Raw genomic sequence first — 19,643 nt, 5'->3', positions numbered from 1 at the left:
CAATATTTATTCTTTTCCTGAGGTATGTAGATGATAATAGATCTTTCCTCTTTGTACTTTCAAAAATCTCATTATCCTTTTCACTCAATGAATCATTTAGTTGTTCTTGAGCCTTCACTGGGGACACTGACAATCCTAGGAGGCTGAGTTATTCTCCTATAATAATTGTAGAATGGCAACTATGGATCAGAATTTAGAGTATTTCTGCTTCTTTGTCTTCAGTTGATGTTTTGCAGAGCTCAAAAGCAAAGCACAACCTATCTTATAATTAGGTCATCCAACAACACTGTAGAATTTTCTAACAACTGCTTCCACTAATCTCTCCTTACATTACATCATCCTAAAACCATGGTCTCTAAAGCATGAGTTCAGAAATTACAGTACATTATTTTGATTTAGAAGAGATAAGATTATAATAATTAACTGGTGTCTAATGTAGCCATGTATATTGTATTATGCATGGCAAAAGTCATTGGGTGTGGTCAGATATAGCAAAATCAAATATATTAATAAGTCATAAACACTGACTATTTTTTGATATCTCAGCAGACGAAGGAAATAAATACAAAGAAACATTAATATCATTGTGGATTGATCATAGCTACATGTATTTATATAGCTGATCCCAACACTGACACATAATGGAGCTTTACAGCAGTACTGTCTGAAAACAGTCTTCACCGTAACAAGAATTTACATTTCATCATTTGATGAGAACAACAAAAATTTTAACGAGTATGCAAAATAGGAAATCTTTTGAATTTCCCCCTGGAGGGCATCCTCTGCATTTCTCATCTTTATGAACCCGATAAACTAACAGTACTGTAAATCACAGTTCTAAAGCTTATTATTTTTTTAAAGTACCTCTCATAGAAGTAAGAAACTGGTGGATAGGAGGAAAATAAGATTGAGGAGGTCATTAGTGAAAGGAAGAGGACTGGTGAAAGGATTAGAGTTTGAAGCAGTGAACCCAATCATGAATGACTAATTTATAAAGAATATTTTTTAAATTAACAAAAATGCTTTTTCCTCACTTTCTTTTACAATCTCACTCTCCTTTCATTTTTCTAAATAAAACTATTTTAATAAATACTTTCTTTTACCATAATCATGTTTGTTCATTTCTATCCCAACAATATATAATATGGTGCTTTTATTCTTAAAAGAGGTCGAAAGGCAGATCAACAAAACATTAAAGCTATTACATAAGAGAAACATGGTCAATATAGAAACACATAATTTGAGATTCTGAGTTTTCACACACCCTTCTCCCTTTTTCCAGAAACTGGTCTTTGAAAAATACAATTTCTCATATTTTTTCAGTTCACTTCATATTAAAGTCAGTATGAAAATGTTTGCCTTTTAGATTCACTAATCAGGAACAAAATCAACGAGTATACAAAGTTTAGTGATCATGTGTGTGTGTGATGTGTAATTCTCTTCAATTCTAATTTTATCTGCCTCCAAAAATGAATATCTTAGACTTTCATAAACACAATTTTCACTTAATGTACTCTTTTCTTCCCATTCACCCCCAATATATGCAAACTATTCAGGGAGATGATATTTTTGAGTAATCTACTTCATTCTGATGGAAACACTCTTGGTATGTGTTTTATTTAAAGGAAAGAAAATATGTTTTCAACTCCATCATATAAATTTAGTTATTATGTCAGTGTGTAGGTCTAAAGAAAACATTTGTGTGCTATTTCTCTGGTTTATAATCCTTCAGTCACAAAATTCTATGTATTTTTTTCAGGTGCACTATCAGTGTTTTTCCATAAACTAAATGATAAAAATTTTAACATGCAAAATTATAGAACTATCTGAGAATGCTTTAATTGCTAAGTATAAAATATAAATATGATTATTAAAAATAGTAACTAATTCACATATGTAAAATTAGTCTGACTTCTGATTTATATTCTGTTTTCTCTTATGTTTCATTATAATTTTGAAACAAGTTTGATTACCAGTCTCCCAAAGAAAAGTAAATAATGTGTAGAAAATAAAGATAGACACATTATGTGAAAATATAAATACATCCCCTCAATAGACATAAATCATCTCTGAATTGTGAATCTAGGTTCTTAATAAAAACAGGAATTTTCTATATCAATATATTTATGATCAGGTTGAATATCTATTTACATATTTACATTTTTATCAAACAACATATAAAATATACTATCAATGTAGATCCTTTCACAAACGATACATATTCTTTCACCAATGAACAAAAAAATAAAGTTTTTGCTGATTTAATTATAAAATAATATAGTTCTTAGTTTGATAGATATTGCTATGCCAAAGTTTCAAAAAGTTAGTTAAATGACAAGAATGTTACCATAACAAATCTCATCTAGATTTCATTTTAGTAAAAGATAGGTCACTAGAAATTATACAGAGATATTTTTAAAAGTAAACAATGTACAAGTCAAATATTAAAATAATAAAAATTTTTGTTATAAAAATGGATTGCAAGAGGAAAAGTGCTTTCAATTTCTTAAAGTATATAGCTATAGACACTGTGAAATAAAATTAGGACCATTTTCTTATTAAGATTGCTTTTCAAATTGACAAAACACTCAAGCTACTTAAAAATGGTTTTCCTCATGATTTCTTCAGTAGCAAATGACATTTTAAAATAATTTCAATTTCCTATCTTCAAGTCAAAATCGAAACACGATTTTGCCTTTTCTTTAGTTGTCACACACATTTTTTATTCTTACATAGTGAAAGTATAATCTTCCATTATATAGAATCTCTTTATATGGGTGTGTGTAAGAGAGATAGGAAGTATCTTATTACTAAACATATACTGCCAAAATTTAGATTCATATAGAGTCTCTAACGTCGATTTCTTTGGAAAAGCAATATACTAAATTAAAATCTATATCATACCACAGTCTGGTGATTAATATTTAATGTTGCCCATAGTGTGTGAGAGTATAATTGCCATTTAAAAATTTTTTTATGACCAATTGTCACCCACAGCACAGCAGAACACCCCAGAAGGATTTTCCTGCACAGTGTGACAGGAAAACTGGTAACCTGTCACTTGTGCAGGTGATTTCCATTTTCCCTCAATCAGTCAATCAATTTCCATTTGGGCAGTGACTTGTCACTTAGAATGGAACTAGTGTTCTTCACCCCAGGTGTGGCACTAATCCTCTCCTAGAGGGACTGTAGGGATAGACTGATTCAGGCTGTTTAATCTATTTAATTTAATGAAATCAGGGCTCAGGCGCCTCCCTTTGTTACATCTGATGCCCCCACTCCCATATTAAAAAAAGAATATACAAGCACAGGCCAGCCCGCAGTGTCCCTTGGTACATCATTAAGTTGTAAAAATGACTTCATCATTCATGACACAGAAATTAGACATTCCCAATAGTGGCATATGGCAGCAGAAGAATCATTCTACCAGCTGCCCACCGGACTCTCTTTCTTCAAAATACTATTCCTTCTCTCCAGAGCAAGTCTCTGCTCCAGGGTAGGAGGAGGTGGCAGCCTCCAAGGAAGTAGAACTAGTTGAGAGGAGAGGAGAAAGGAAGGAAAGCAATGTAGATGCTAAAGTCTGCAAATCACATGCAAGCCCTTTCGAACCCTCCCCTTCTGATTCATCTATTCATCTAGTGGAAAGGGTAGTTTCTTTTGTAAGAAAAAGGAATGCCTATTTTGCATTGCCCCAGACACCTAACCTATACAGATCACAAAGGGAAGGTGCCTAGATGTTTGATAGGCAGATAGTTGATTGAGATAGACATAGTCACCGCTGGTCCCAGCAGAATAGATGACCATAAATTATTTCTACAACAGTAAGAAGGTGGTCCCTTGCAGTTGTTTTTATGTTCATGGTCTGCATTATTTTTTCTCACAAAAGGAATTTGCAAGTGTTTTTTACTTGAAGGTTAGGGTACTTCTGCCTGCAATGGTGCAGTAGACCTTGTAATAAATAGGTAAATTGAGAGGGAATTAATATGATAAATAAAATGCATAGTCTATGTTTAGTGAGGATATTTAAAATTTTATTTCCAATGCTTATTTCAATAAATTAAGTGTATCCTCATTGCTTCACTTCTGTGAAGGAAAATATGGCATCAAAATGTGAAGATGTGTTATAAATATCTTGGTTCCTTTTTTCTGAAAGTCAGAATCACAAGAGGATTTTTCATACTCAGTCAAATCATATTCCCCTAAGTATACCCAATTTTATTTTTATAAATTTATATTCATAAAAGTACATTAATCAATTTATGAATGTTAATAATGTTACTCATATAGAAATACATATATATTAGTTGCATATACATAGATATGCATCAATTAGAATCCCAAGGAAGAAGCCTTTCTTGCTGCAGACCAAAGATCTAAACTACCAGTAATCAAATATTAGAGCCAATAATTTTTTAAGATCCCAAGTTTTCCAAAGGGAACAATTCAGAAAAACAGTTTTAAATACCCTTTCTCTTATAAAATATTGCATTATTTACTAGTCATTATTATGTGAATCTTGCATTTTTTTTTCAGAGAAAAGGACAGAATAGTTTATGTTGTGCCATAGAGTTTGTTAGCCAAATCACACAGAAATATTTCTATATCTCCTGCAACAAAAATCTAAGAATCTCTTTGGTCTGTTAATGGCTTTTTTTTTTCTAATTCTCGATTTTTGTTGAATTGGGAATATGATAAATAGTAGTAATTTATTCAAACTGCAGATGGCTTGGCCTGCTGAAGAAAGTGGACTGCTCCATGAGGCACCTTATATTAGGCAGAAACGTTCAATTTTAACGTAGAGGTAATCTGTGGCCAAATATTATTGGACACTAGTTTTTGTCCCTTTCTACTTGGCACCTTGGTCCAAGTACTATCTCTCAGATCCTTTATTTCTAGTCTGTAAATTAGCAGAGAGAACTGGATTAGCTGAGGCCTATCCAGATCTAATGTGAGTTTATTCCATTATAGGAGTACACTACATGAAATATTCAAATAAAACACTATTTTGTTTTTAGTAAAAGTCGAGTGAAAACCCAAGAAATACCTGAATATATGATATGCTGCACTAAGATACAAATGCTCTTTGAAAATAAAGGATGTGAAAAGGAAGTAAAGGAAGTAGCTGCCTGTACTTTAAATAGGGATGTCTAACTTCAAATCTGAAAGGATTTAACTAAGTAGGTTTATAATGCCTGGTTATAATTCAAATGTGTCATGTGCTAAATTACTAAAGCTCTCAATACTATTTGCTAAAAATATTTTAAGGGAACTCTCATAAAGACTTTTCAATGAAATTTCCAGTATTTTCAGTGAAAGTCATTTTAATTGTCATTGTGAATGTGCATGGGAAAATTTTTCTGAAGTTAAAAATCTAGCACAATAAAAGGTATTTGTATCACAAGGAAAACTATCATTTTGAACTTCTAATAATAAAAATAATTTATTTTATTTTTAAAAGTTTTTTTTTTTTTTTTTGGAAGGACCCCACCCAGCAGTGCTCAGGGAAATGCTGAGGACCATACTGAATGCTAGCAAGGGAACAAACAGGGCTCATTTCCATACAATGGAAATTCCCTAAATATCTCCATGAACCCTAAAGAGGATTTTAAGTACTAGTAATGTTTATTGATTATAAAAGTGTATCCCCTTTACTCTTTATTTATTAATAAAAATGTAACTGTCAATATTATAAAAGCTTAAAAAAAGTGTTGGATCAAAAAAAAAAAAACCAGCAATGTAAGAACAGAGCAACTGCTGTCTTTGCAAGGCCAAACATTTAAAACATTATGTTGTGTAAACTTCCTCATGTGATTCTGATTTCCTTTGATTATGTTCTTTTAAAAAGTTCTGTTGTTTCTTCCATGAACCACTTAGGTAGGTTCCTTACTTATCAAAATGCAAAGAAAATTCCTCCTTTGAAATTTTGCATTTGTAATTACTTGTGTTTTTCTAAGAATTAAGCTCTATTGTTAAAAGATGAAATCATAACCACAACACCTTCTTATCACTGTAATGAATATATTCTTATCTAAAAATATCAGACATTTTCGGAGTAGTTTTCCTTTGATTCCTTACCAACTCCAAGGACAAGCACAGAGGTGACCAAAGTTCTCTGTGCTCTAGCCCTTTAAGGTAAGCCCAAGGAAAAAATGATGTAAATTCCTCTGAGATTCTGTTTCCTCTCCCAAAGACTTCCCTAGCTCTCCCAGGAGCTGGAAAACAAAAATACATAAAACTTCACCAAAAATAAATAAATAAAAATCAAGAAACTATATCATGACCTAGGTTGGGTTGTTTTTCTGTTTATTTATTTAATTTTTATTTATTTATTTTTTGCTAACTTTATAAAATAAAGTCAAAACTTGTTTTGCTGTTTGTATTTCATTGAGAAAACTGTAACCAGGTGCCCTTGTCTCTTGAGGAGTCATCTCCACACACCTTTGTTTCTTTCTAATACAGCCTATTACAGTGAGGAAAAACATTCTCCAAAGTGAGCTTCTCTAAATGTAGAGAGATATGACCTGTCCCAGAAATTCCACACAGAAAGACTTATTTCACTATTAAAATAATCTATGATAAAAAAAATTACTGAATGATTTTAGGTGGAAACCTGCCCTTGCTGTATTTGTTTTTACTCTTTTTTTGGAAAAGATTATGATATGTAATAACATTTTTGAATGAATTCCTTTTAATTAAGCGTTTCAAACTTAAGCCCCCATATAGCATGTATTGGTCTAATTAGGCTTTTGTGTCATATTTAATTTGCAAGGTATCTATATCTGTAAATGATTAACATTGATTATGGCTGCACTTCATTTTAATGTTTTTCTTATTTAACATATAAATTGCCTTCTAATCAGAAGATAAAATATATTTTAAAACCCTGTTTTCATGGGAAGCTTTAACTGTATCTGTAAAGTTTTGTTATATTTTAGTGAAGGAAATCATCATTGGAGTTTATAATTTTCTAAATTTTCCTGGTGAATTTCAATAAATCTTAATTTTCTATTTAACAGACCATGAGATAGATGAAGTGAAAATATTGTTTCTCTTTCTTGAATGGACTATTTAAAGTAAAGTGAACTTGCAGCCCTTCTCTCTTTTGTGTCTGAAAATTATTATTGCAAGAATGTCTTTCATTTTTCTTAAAACCCATAGATGAGTGAGACCATTCTGTGTTTCTCTCTCTCTCTCTCTCTCTCTCTCTCTCTCTCTCTCTCTATCTCTCTGACTTATTTCACTCAGCATAATAGATTCCGTGTACATCCATGTATAGGTAAGTTTCATGACTTCATCTCTCCTGACAGCTGCATAATATGGAAGTTACAGCTCACCTCATGAAGCTCACCACAAAGAGTGATGAGTTTAGTTAGAGAAATAACTACATTGTGAACTATCCTAACAATGAGAATGTATGAGGGAAATAGAAAACCTGTCTAGAGTACAGGCGGGGGTTGGGTGGGGAGGAGGGAGATTTGGGACATTGGTGATGGGAATGTTGCACTGGTGATGGTGGTGTTCTTTACTTGACTGAAACCCAAACACAATCATGTAGGTAATCAAGCTGTTTAAATGATATAAAATAAAAAAAAGAAATTAAAGTAAAGTGAACTTGTAACCATCTAAAAATTTTAAACTCCTGAAATTTTCTTTAAAAAACAATGTACCAAATAAATGAGATTGCAAGTCATCATCAACTTTTCCTTACTAAGCATGACACAGATGATGGCAATGAGCTTGCATTTATTTTTTTTTTAACCAAGAAACACTGATTTTTTACTTTCTACTGTCAGAAAAAGAGAATTTGGGCACTCCTAACATTTTGACCTAGCAGGAAAATATTAGCATTTTAACATTTGGTAAACTAAATATTTTAACTGTAATTTTTAAAATAAAAGTTAAAGAACAGATTTTTTTTATTTAATATCATACTGAGTTTTCTTTATTGTCGACATAAATTATCAGATACCTTGACCCAGAAGTACAAATTTTTCATATGTTATGCTGTTAATATCTTTCTGTGAAATATGTTTGTTCTAGAAAAATCATATATTTTTTCAGTAGATTCAAAACTTTAAATTAAGGATATAAAATTCAGAAATGTAATATGTCTGTAGTTCATTTAATATAGGAGAATATTTTTGTAAAATATTTCTTCTCTTATTTTTTATTTATCTCATTGATTAAATTGAATCGGTACAGTTAATGATTTCTTTTATCTTATATTGATTTTTAAATATATATTATATTCTCCCTTGTTGAGTCTGAATGTCAACTTTCTTGGTGTTATGGTAAAGACATATACATAAAGCATTGTCTATACCTAATACACTCTCCTCATGACATATTAAAGGATTGTAAAAAAAAAAGAAAAAGAAAAAGAAAACCTTTACCCAAAGATAGTTAAACCTATAATAAACACAAAAAATATTCTTAACCAGACCTTAAAAACAACTGAAATCCTTGGTAGAAAGACAGCAGTAGGTGACAAATAGCTACTAAATGGTAACCAAGAGTGTTCTCTGATGTCTGGGGAGGAGCCTGTTTGTTTACAAGGCAGGCATAAACGGGGGAAAGAAAGCACAGTTCTGGAGAGAGAAAAAAAGGATTTTTGGGGTAGGGCAGAGAGACAGAATTTCAAAGTCCAAAGGGAGGACTTTATTTGTCATTAACTGGAGTCTAGAAGATCTAAAAGGCAGATATACCTACTTGTTCTTTCTTCAGTTGAACAACTTAGATTAAAAGGACATTTTGCTTACAAAAATACACAAAGGGAAAAAAGGAAGCTACCGCTCTTTCTTCTAGAAGTCAGGTCATGCTCTCTGTTCATTCCCCCCCCCCCATCCTGTCCCTGTCCCTCACCCCCCACCAGTTCTTAAACTCCTTGACCAGGAATGACTCTGTGGGTGGTGACAGGAGCAAGCGATCGTCTGGCACTAGGACCTGGACTATGGCCAGCGCCGCAGTGGAGCTGGAAGCTGCGGGGCACAGCTGAGCATCCCTCCCTACACTCCCCCCCCCCCTCACCCCCGACTCCACCGAGCTCATTAACAGGTGGAGTCACACCCCAGGCGCCTGAAATCCCGCCAGCCTCCATCGACACAAAGCTGGGCGACCCAGCGCACCATCTGGGCGGGCAGGGGCTGGTCTTTCCCCGAGCCTTTGCAGGAGGAGGTCAGCACCTCGGGGAGGAGCAGCACTCGCGGCACGCGTCGGCTAAAGCGCAATGCCAGACTGCTGAGTTTTTGGGGAAGGGTTTGGAAGGGACCCTGCAAGGACAGTGACCGTTCTGGCCGCAGCTCCCACTGGGCCATCATGCATGTCGACTGTGCCTCTCAAATCTAGATTCATCCTGGCAGAGAGGATGCTTCGACGGATGAGGTTCCCGAGTAACACAAATCCTGCGCGCTCGTCTCTTAGAGAGGAAGCACTGGAACCAGATGGGCAGAGGAACGGGGTAGGGGGCGAGAAAACTAGCAGACACCCCGCTCTGACTCGGGATTAACCCATACCGGACGGACGAGCATTCCAGAGCTCCCTCCCCACTTCTGCTCTTCTTTCTGGGGGTGCAGGTCCCAGAGCTCGATTTTGCTCGCGCCAATACATTACCTGTTGGCTGCCAGGCGGGATGCGATGTAGCCGCCTGGAATCTGGGTGATGATGTAACCCCAAAAGAAGGAACCATGAATCATCCCCACCGTTTCCGGGTCCCAGTTGAATTTGGCTTTCTATGAGGATACAAGGAAAAGAAAACAGAACGGAGGGGAGAGAGGATCAGTATCTGGGCTCAAGTTATTGGACCCTGGAAAAAACAAAAACCCACACACATACACAAAAACAAACAAACAAAATAAACCCCACATTCTCAAACCCTGGAACTCAAGACAGGGAGTCTACCTTGTTATTCGTTTGTACACCAAATTGAATTTCTACCTTTTTTTTTTAAGTCTAGAAATACCTTTTTTAGTTAACAATAAAGAAATAAATACAAGTTCTCTCATTTGAAATTCAGCGTTATTCGTGGATGGGACTCCCTGGCTTGACTTTGGGGGAAATTGGATCGCCTGGGCCATTGAGGAATCGATAGGGTCCCGGTTTGCCAAACTAAAGCTTTCCATGAAAAGATTCCTTGGCCGGTTGGGAGAAAGGTATCTGGCCGGATTTCGTTTAGGGAAGCTGTCCAGAGAGCCTTTGCCGTGCTGGAGTCACAGAACTAATATATAAAGGGGAATTCTAAGGATCCAAGGTTGGCGCTTGGGATGGATCCTGCAGAAAACTGTAAGGAGCTGGGCACAAGGATGGCGCCTACAAATGGGAATTCACGCAAGCTGGGCATTCTGAGAGTTCCCTTGAGGGGAATTTGGGGTGTCCTCGGAGAGCAAGAGATTATCTCAGGAGATCCTTAGAGTAGGAGAGGGCTGTGGGTTTGCATGCTGAGATCTAACTCCGCCCCCGACAGCCTCAGGGCCACAGAGGGTGGACCTTAACCGCACACACCAACTGGGAATTTGGGGTTCTTTTTTTTTTTTCTCTTTATCTAAAATGTGGAAATCAGACCTATTTTGCAGATACTGCTGGAACCCCAGGATCCAGCAGTGTCTTGCTGCTTTCTGCTAACATTTGCTTCTTGAAATCTTTCACCCCACCCCAGCATAGGTGGAGCAGGAAATCTCCACCCAAGGTTTCTATGACCTTGACGCGGACACTCACATCGCTCCCTCCGTTTCTGTGAGCTGAGGGATTCCTATACTCATCAGTGCTTCAGCTTCTACTTGCAGCGGGTTCTATGGGCCACCTGTCCTCTATAACCCCTGGGCAGAGATTGCTGACCTTTTGCGCATATTCTACTGTTCTTTGGGATTGTTTTTAGATTGATTTCTTACGTTGTGTAGTAGGAATTGGGAGAAATAAGGAGAAATTTTAAATCCTAATATTGATGCTTTTTTTTTTTTTATTGGAAGAGACCTGGAATTAGACTAGGGTCATCTCCCGTGCAAGGCCAGCGCTATTCTTGCCTGAATTACACTGCACAAAAACCGAGGTAGTTAGCAGCTTTCTTCTCTTGTTCAGGCGTGAAAGTCAGGCCTCGAGACCTATGACTGTGGCGACCACGAACCTGAGTGAACAGGGAAGATGGCAGGACTAACATGGTGCATAAAAAACAGATGATCACTGGTGGTGGTCCCACCCTTTGATGAGAGAAATAGGGCACTGCTGGCACACAACTGCTTGTGGTTTTGGAGGTTTGGAAAGACCCACCCAGCCCGGGCCCCCAATTGCCCACCTCCTTGATGACTTTGCCCCCTCGGTGGATGGTGCTATTGTTGACCATGTCCACGATGGCCACACCCAGGTTGCAGCGAATGCCGAAGGAGATGCAGAAGCCCAGGCCGCTCATGATGGCGATGATATAGCGGCGCGGCAGGCCGAAGCACGTGCAGTCGCACAGCGGCGCCTTCTTCTCGGCCACATCCAGGGGCTTTCCATCCTCGGTCAGCTCGATGGTCTCCCCGGTGTCCTGTTTCTTTTCCAGCACCCTGCACCGCAAAGCGGAGGACCCGGGTTGAAGGCGAGAATGCCCACCCCCACCTACCGCAGTGATTACCCTTTTCTCAAACCAGGGGCTTTGATCAACTGCGCCACTCTACCCTACCCCAGATCCCCTCAGGGGTTAGGGTTGTGGGGCCACACCCACCTCCAGGATCTTCCAGGCTGCAGTTCTGGCACCTGAATGCCTTAGAGAGTCTTTGCCGTCTAATATGCATTCACAAGGATTCACCCCCTTAGCCTGTCATTCATACCCACACACAGGTCACTAAGGCCTAACTGGTTGCAGGTTCTGTGGTGTGTGCGGGGAGACTTAACCCGAGCTGTGACTTGCAGTGAACGTGCAGCCAGCCCTGCAGCAGCAGTGTTTTTCTCCCGGGACGGTCTATTGGAACCCCTCCGCCCCGCTCCCCAGTCTCCCCAATCTCTCAGTCCGCTGAGGATGGTCCCGCCACAGTCCTATACCTGAGCCCCCACCCTCCTTCTGTTTCCTCCAAGCTGAATCTTTCTGGGTCCTGCTCTGACCCAAGATCCAGCTGCACAGTTATCCTTAGGGAATAAGGCCCTCTAGGAGGAGAGAGTACGTGAAATCTAAGGGGTGCCATGTGTTCTCTGAATCTCTTTGCTCCCCTCTCGGATGCCAGTTCAGTTTTTACGCTTTACACTTCTATTTCCTCTTGTTACTAGAGTTTGAAACAAAGGCCTCCGCAACATATGGCCGACACCTAAGCTTCCTACTGCCAGAACATGAATAATTAATTATTCACAACCTTGCGTCATTACTATCTTGGTTACAAACACCGGAAAAAAAGCGACTCTCGGTTATCCAAATGGGCGTCCATATCAACCCTGGCAAAATATTCCACACCAAGTAGATTTCACATTCCGGTAGTATTATCTTGTAGTTCTTTTCTTTTTAATTGGCAGCGTATTTCATAAGAATTCCCTTTCCCCGCCTCGCGTCCTTGGGGGAAAAGGGAACGGGGGCGGAGGGAGTTGGGGAGAGAGGGAAATCGAAGTGATGGAATGATTTGACTCAAAGCTGATAGTGTTGTTCTAGTCCACAATATAATCATGAAATTACCATAAAATAAAAAAGAATATGAACTGTAACATCAGCATAGCTCCTTGAGACTGATACTTTAGATATTTAAACAAAGAACCTCTCGGATTACAATCTGAAGATGTTTTCCAATCCTCTTCATAATCTGATTTTATGTTCCCTTTCAAGCGATATATCCACCCTCAATTATATGTATAAACACCAGTAGAGCAAGTGAAAATTTAGATTAATGGCAAGAACGCACAGCTTGAGATGAATGTCAAGCAATTTGACACTGCAGAGAAAAAAAAAGCAAATTTACAAATTCTACAAATTATCACCTGGCGAGTAATCATAAAGCTATTTGCGAGTGTATTGAAGTTTATTCCAGTAAAGTCTATTCTCAATTTTTATTTATTTTTTTAAATTTTATTCTAAGAGGAAAAAAAAACAACTAATGCGACTTTTTTTTTTTTTTTCTGTCCTGCATTGCCTTAGAAGCTAGACTATGCAAAGTTAAACTTTGCACCTGAATTCCCCACCTGCTGGCAGTTGAGTTGATAAAGAACAGGTCTTTTTAGGCAGATGCAAAACTGCAGGGCCCTTGCGGTATCTACTGCAGCATAGGTGCAGGGCTTTGCTAAGACGAAACCCACTAAACCAAATAGATTTGAAATATTGGACGATATATTTTCTTTATATTACCTATGCATTTCCAAGATATCGATATCCCAAAGAAAAATTATCGCTCATTTAGAATCATTTGTCCTGTTTCTACCCTCTTCTCAATTTTTTCATATTATAAAGAATATCTTCACACATGTATTATTCTTGAATGGGTTGAAAGTTGTAAAATTTACAATACAATTATTACAGTAAATACAAGAAAGATACCTTTTAATCTTCCCTGGTATTTTCAAAATATTTTGGTGCTTATTTTTATGTGGCTTTTTTCCCCAAGATATGCACTGAGATATGTCCTAGTCAAGGTATTACAGAGGTCAAAAATAAAAAAAAAACACATACATTGTTTTTGCATTCATATAAAGCTAGAGAGAGGAACTGCTTTTGTCATTAATTATTGATTATTTTTTAATTCTTCCTTCACTACAAAATATTACATTTTTTACTAAAACATTTTTATTGGCAATAGCTTTCTGAATTTTTTGATTGATTGTAGGGTTATTTTTTTTTTCATTCATTTGTCTGCAATAAAGCAATTAAATCCTGATGCTAACATAAGCATCCTAAAAGGGCGCTTTGAACAGAACCGGGTCATTTCTGAATTGAGAAGGAAATATATCCTTAGTAGGCAAGAATGAGAATCTGCATGCTCCAAAACAAAGCACACACACACACACACACACACACACACACACACACACACACACCAAATAGGTTCATTTAGTACAACATTCCTGAATTAATAAGCAGGTTTCTAGAGCAGCCCTGCCTTAGCAATGAACAACAAAAAAGACTTTCTGATCATATTGCAATTTCCCTAAGCAACCAGGAGTTACAGGAATAGCCTTGCAAGATTTTTTTCATGCTGAACCCCAAGCAAACATGGGTTGCTTTTTCTTACCTGTAGATCTGACCGAGAGATTTTCCAGCAAAATTCTTTAGCCCCTCTTTTCCTGGGGTCAAAATCCTTTGTTTTACTGACTCCATTCTTGCAAAAATTGATGAGGTCTCTTGCCAGATTTTAATAGTGGTTGCTATGAAAGAAAAGGATTGCGCATATTGTCTTAATCGTTGCAGGTATTTATGGTTTTCTTCTTAGTAGAACGGTGGTATTGGTGTTCCTCCAGCAAGAGTGCAAGTGAGAGAGGGAAGGGAGAGTGAGAAAGAGAATACAACAGAATAGCTGCATGCAACCCACGGGTTTCCTAATAGGAGAGTTGGTAGACACAATCAGAAAGTCTCATTGGAAGGGGAGGATCCGGTGGCAAAGGGCGCAAGCAGAGCCATGGTATTTGAGCGGGTGCAAATTAGTCCTTGTCCTGGAAGTCTGTGCTCTGGAAAAACAATGCAAATTCCCGGTTTTGATGGTCCTAGTGTTGTCAAATCTTCTCTTTTCCACGGAGGGGTGGACACACCACAGAATCCTTTTGTAAAAGCAAAACCAAAAGAACAGTACTTTTAAAAATGGTGCCTTCGCTGAAGGGAGAGGAGCACTTCTAAAACTCATGGGATCATCTTAGGTCTCAGGTGAGCAACGTTGCTATTAGTTTTTCCTCCTTGCTCATCACCTCCTCCCATCACGCCGGCGCAACTCTGCTCTGCGGTTGAGTCGAATTAAGATGGAGAAAGCTTGCTGCTCTTTGAGTACGTGAGTAAATAACACACACACACACACACACACACACACACACACACACACACACAGCGACAGGGAAGATCTTTTTTTACAGCATGCTGACAGCGCCCAAGTGGGCGCATCTCCTTAGAATAGTTCAGCACCACGGACAGAGTATGCTTCAGGAAAACAGGAGGCTTCTTTTTGGTGGTGAGGTTGCCAACTTTGTAGGGGAGGTAGCTGGGCAAGCCGCCCGACCCAGTACCATTTTGGAGAACTTCAGGAACAGGTTCAATGGAAACCAAGAAAGAGGAAGTCATTATTTCCGGTATTTTGTGGGATAATGAGTCATTTAGTTTTGCAAAAAAGAATGACTTTATTAAAATTTGATAAGTTGTTTGTAGTTTTCTACTTTTTGCCCATTATGCTGCCAGATATGTTAATGTTACAGGGAAAGAAGATGTCAATATATTTTACGTGCGTCTATAGTATTCCAGTGGAATTAGGAGCTTAATATAAAATATATGTAAAAAATAATTGTTAATTATATTGTAAGTTTTGCTTAGACCCCAGATAAGAGAAAGGAAGGAAAAAGGGGAGGAAGGAAGCAGAGGAGAAACGAAAGAAGGAAGCACAAAAACAAAGAAGAGTGCAAGAAAGGAAAAGAGGAAGTGTGGAAGGAAGGAAAGGATAAAATATGAAGGAAGAAAGAAAAGAAGGAAAGGAGGAAGGCAGAGAGGAGTTAAAGGGGAAAAAGCAGCATCCTTTGATAAATAAAAGATTCGGAACTTGAAGCTTAATATAAATTTTTGTAATATGTATCTCTACAGTTAAGCAATTCAATCTTTTGAAACATCTTTATAATATTGAACTTTGTGGCTATTCTGTTTCTTAACATATTGTCATTGATATCTTTTAACCTTAGTTTACAACACTTATATTACTTTACATTGCTATTCTTCATTGTATTATGGTTTCATAAAGCTAGAGACCTATATAACTTGTTTCACATTTAAAGGTATAGTATTAATGAATCTATTTAATTAAGACAAACAATGTTGTAGCTTAATGTTTTGTTGCATTTTACAGTAGTCACAAACTCTTTAGGTGTAATTCTGGCAAATGCTCTTGCACCATATTCTCAAGGTCAAAATCCTTATATTTTATTTATACCAACAGGGGGAGTATAGTTTTCTTGAGGACACTGTGATTATATTTCTGTAATTTTATGATATGAATTAAATATTAATTTTATACAAATTACTAAGCAAGATCTTACTTAAAACTCTGGAATATATTAAAATAATAACTAATACACAAAGGCAAATAAACATGAGAAGAGCTCAATAAACTACATTCTTCTACACATATGTGGCCTAAAATATTTATCTTTTAATAATTATAAAATATTTTAAATCTAAATTAAGTATAACCATGATTATATAATTCTGAAAGCATGCAAAAATATAAATCAAATATTTGTGAACCTAGGGTGGTAACAAAAAAGATTGACCTGATTATTTTTTATAGATCTAAACAATTCATAAACCTGGTTTATGTACATAGTGTATATATATATGTATATATATATAATATGCCAAATTGTACAAATTCAACACAAAGGTATGATACTAGAGAAAATTAGTTAGATTCATCTTTATTAAATTAAATCCTTTCTAGTTCTCTCTTTTATTATCAATAGCAGGGTGAGTGCTTGAATAAAACTAGCTGGTTATATTGACTTACTTATGCTAAAAATAATTATTTAGAGCCCAGAATTGTACTAGATTCAAATAGTGTCTTATGAAAAATCTCAAAAATTACATGGAAAATAGAAACACAAATATAGTTACAAATAATTGCCAATATAATTGGACAAGCTACATAACTAAACTCGAGATTAAAAATAGCATAAAATTACAGGAGGTGGTTTTACCTTATATTTCTTAAAGCTCATATTATGATAAACCTATCTTTAGGGTGATTCTGACAGCCCAATGAATTGAATGCAGAAGGTTGGTAGTACCTAAAGAATATCCCAATGAAAGAGACATATTGAGCAAAGTTTTAAACCAAAGAAAATACTATATGAAATAACGTTAAAGGACTATTGCTAGGCCACCTTGTATGTGAGAATGCCATTTGTGCTCTTTAAAATTAATAGAGGGGGGCCAGAATGTAGCACAGTGTTAGGGCATTGGCCTTACATGTGACAAGTCGTGGACAAACCCCGTTCGATCTCTGGCATCTCATATGGTCCTCTGAGCCAAGAGCAATTTCTGAGCGCAGAGCCAGGAGTAACACCTGAGATCCACTGGGTGTGTACACCCCAATTAAAATAAAATAATAAAGGGATGAGAGATAGGAATGAGCAGGCACATGACTTGTATGCTGCCCATCTAGATTTTATTCCTTACACCACATCTGATACCCCAAGCTCCACCAGGAATGATCCCTGAACATAGAGTCAGGATAAGCCTTAATTAAGTGTAGCTGGGTGTGGTCCAAAATTACAAAATATAAGAACAATAATTTCTAAATAAAATTAATAAAAAATCTCAATATTATATAAGTGAACATATTATTTACTAATTTGAGATATTCTTATTTTTGTATTCTGATTTTCTTCTAATCTAGCAACTGTCCTCCTATGTTAAATTGTCTCACTAGAAAACAAATACAACTCAATTCTTAGAAAATTACCATCACCTAATCTCTCCTTTTTTTTTTTTTTATTCTTTTTTGGCTTTTTGGCTGAGCTGGTGATGCTCAGGGGTTGCACTCAGAAATCGCTTTTGACTTGGGGGACCATATGGGATGACAGGGATCGATCGCATTGAAGTCTGTCCTAGATTAGCACGTGCAAGGCAAATGCCTTACCGTCTGCACCACCACTTCTGCCCATCCTAATCTCTCCTTAAAGTAAAAACTTTATTGAGTAAAATTAGTTTGTGTAGCGTAGGTTATTATGAGTTTATCTTATCCTTCATGATCTCATTGAGTTATTATCATTTTTCTCAGACTATGTTTTATTCCCAATGTATTGAGGGGAAAATGATATTCAAGAGATATATTGAAGACATGAAAACCATGAAGAAGCAGCATGCATTAGAGTAATTTATCAAAAATTGTATCTTGTGAAAATACAGATTATCATTCAGTGTCTATAGTAGATAAATAATTCTAAAAATGTTTTCAAGACAGTCCTAATATGTATTACAATTGAATATCAACAATGTAGATTATTAAATGCTATCTTACATGATCTGAGTGTAGGTTGATTGTTTTTACTCTATTATTTTGATACAATCATTTAGCCTTGATAAATTTTTATTTCCTTATTTGAACAAATAAAGAAAATAGTAAGTCATCTGTATCAACCTGCTAGCCTGTGAATTTCTATAAATTTTTCTAGATTATTTTGGAGGGCACATCCAGCAGCACTCAGGAGTTATTCTTGACTCTGCCCTCAAAAATTATTCCTGGCAGGCTTAGGAGACCATATGGGATGCTGGGAATCAAACCTGGGTCAGCCACATGCAAGGCAAATGCCCTTCCTGCTGTGCTATTGTTCTGCCCCCTCTTTTAAAACTTCTACAAATGTTTCATTGTTGTACAACAATTTTTCTTGATTATTTTTTTCTTGATTATTATTGTATTTACACTTAAAGTGAAGAAATGCAATAATACAGAGAATTGAGCTATTTTCTGAAATTGCTCTATTCTTATATATTTAAAGAAGAGTAAATTTATTGTATTCTACTTTGAATATATAATTATTGTTAGATGAATAAAGTACGTTATTAATATTATTCTTTTGGGGGAGGTTAGGTGAGAAGAAAAAGAGTATCATGGAGGGTGAGAGGGAAACTTAGGACCTTTGTGTACTGGTGAACATTGTATGATTGTAACTCAATATAGGCAACTTTATTTGTGGAGGAAAAAACTGTATTCTAAACAACCTTGTAACCACGGTTTTTAAATAAAAATATAAAAAATATACAGGTTAGTGAAAAATATATACATTAAAATTAAGAAAAAGGTATTACCCAGAAAAAAAATATATTAGATTTGTTTTGTGTTTGTATATCCTTGCTTGAAGAAACTTTTTGAAGTTATCAATGAATATCTTGTGATTGTTGCCCCCTGGTGGAAGAAATTCTTATTATTTGAGAAGCAACTAAAGTCCTTAATTATGTAACTCAAGCTGTTTCGCCTTCCTTCCTTCCTTCCTTCCTTCCTTCCTTCCTTCCTTCCTTCCTTCCTTCCTTCCTTCCTTCCTTCCTTCCTTCCTTCCTTCCTTCCTTCCTTCCTTTCCCTTTTAAATTAAATACGTAACTAAAAATGTTTTAGTAGTACATTTACAACTTTTTATGTATTAAATGTTTCTACTTATATACTTATACTACTTATCTATACTTATTCTATATATTAAATTAAAAATCTCACATAATCAAAGTTTTACAAGTAAAGTTTATTAAGACAAACATGGTTTATTCCACAAAGGTGTCAGTTGTCTATTCAGTGAATATTTGTTCAACCCACAAATAAAAATGCCATGTAGGCTTAGAACTAGACAATGAAATTATTTTTCAAATGATTCCCTTTAAACCAGTAATACTTTGTAAAGATGGAGTAATAGTACAGTGGGTATGGTACTTTCAATTTCTGGTATTTCATCTGGTTTCCTAAGCCCTGTTAAGTGTAATTAATTCCTCAATACAGAACCTTGAGCTCTGTATAACCTTTGAGCAC

The 19,643-nt window shown here is 36.3% G+C and overlaps 1 protein-coding gene across 1 annotated transcript in view; it reads right to left on the bottom strand.

Annotated features, from left to right (window-relative positions):
* The window catches only part of SLC17A6 (solute carrier family 17 member 6), a 48,736-nt gene extending 33,818 nt beyond the window's left edge, over positions 1-14,918 (bottom strand). Inside the window, exons 1-3 of the mRNA XM_049781018.1 lie at positions 14,175-14,918; positions 11,285-11,537; positions 9,610-9,728 (exon numbers count right to left, since the gene is read on the bottom strand). Coding sequence (XP_049636975.1) covers positions 9,610-9,728; positions 11,285-11,537; positions 14,175-14,260 — 458 coding nt within the window. The 5' untranslated portion in view covers positions 14,261-14,918. The remainder of the gene's footprint in view (positions 1-9,609; positions 9,729-11,284; positions 11,538-14,174) is intronic.
* Between the last annotated feature and the right edge of the window lie 4,725 nt (positions 14,919-19,643).

This window comes from Suncus etruscus, chromosome 9 (assembly GCF_024139225.1).
Source record: "Suncus etruscus isolate mSunEtr1 chromosome 9, mSunEtr1.pri.cur, whole genome shotgun sequence".
Classification (NCBI taxonomy): Eukaryota; Metazoa; Chordata; class Mammalia; order Eulipotyphla; family Soricidae; genus Suncus; species Suncus etruscus.
The sequence above is the reverse complement of the archived record's forward strand: the minus strand, read 5'-3'. Positions and strand labels throughout refer to the sequence as shown.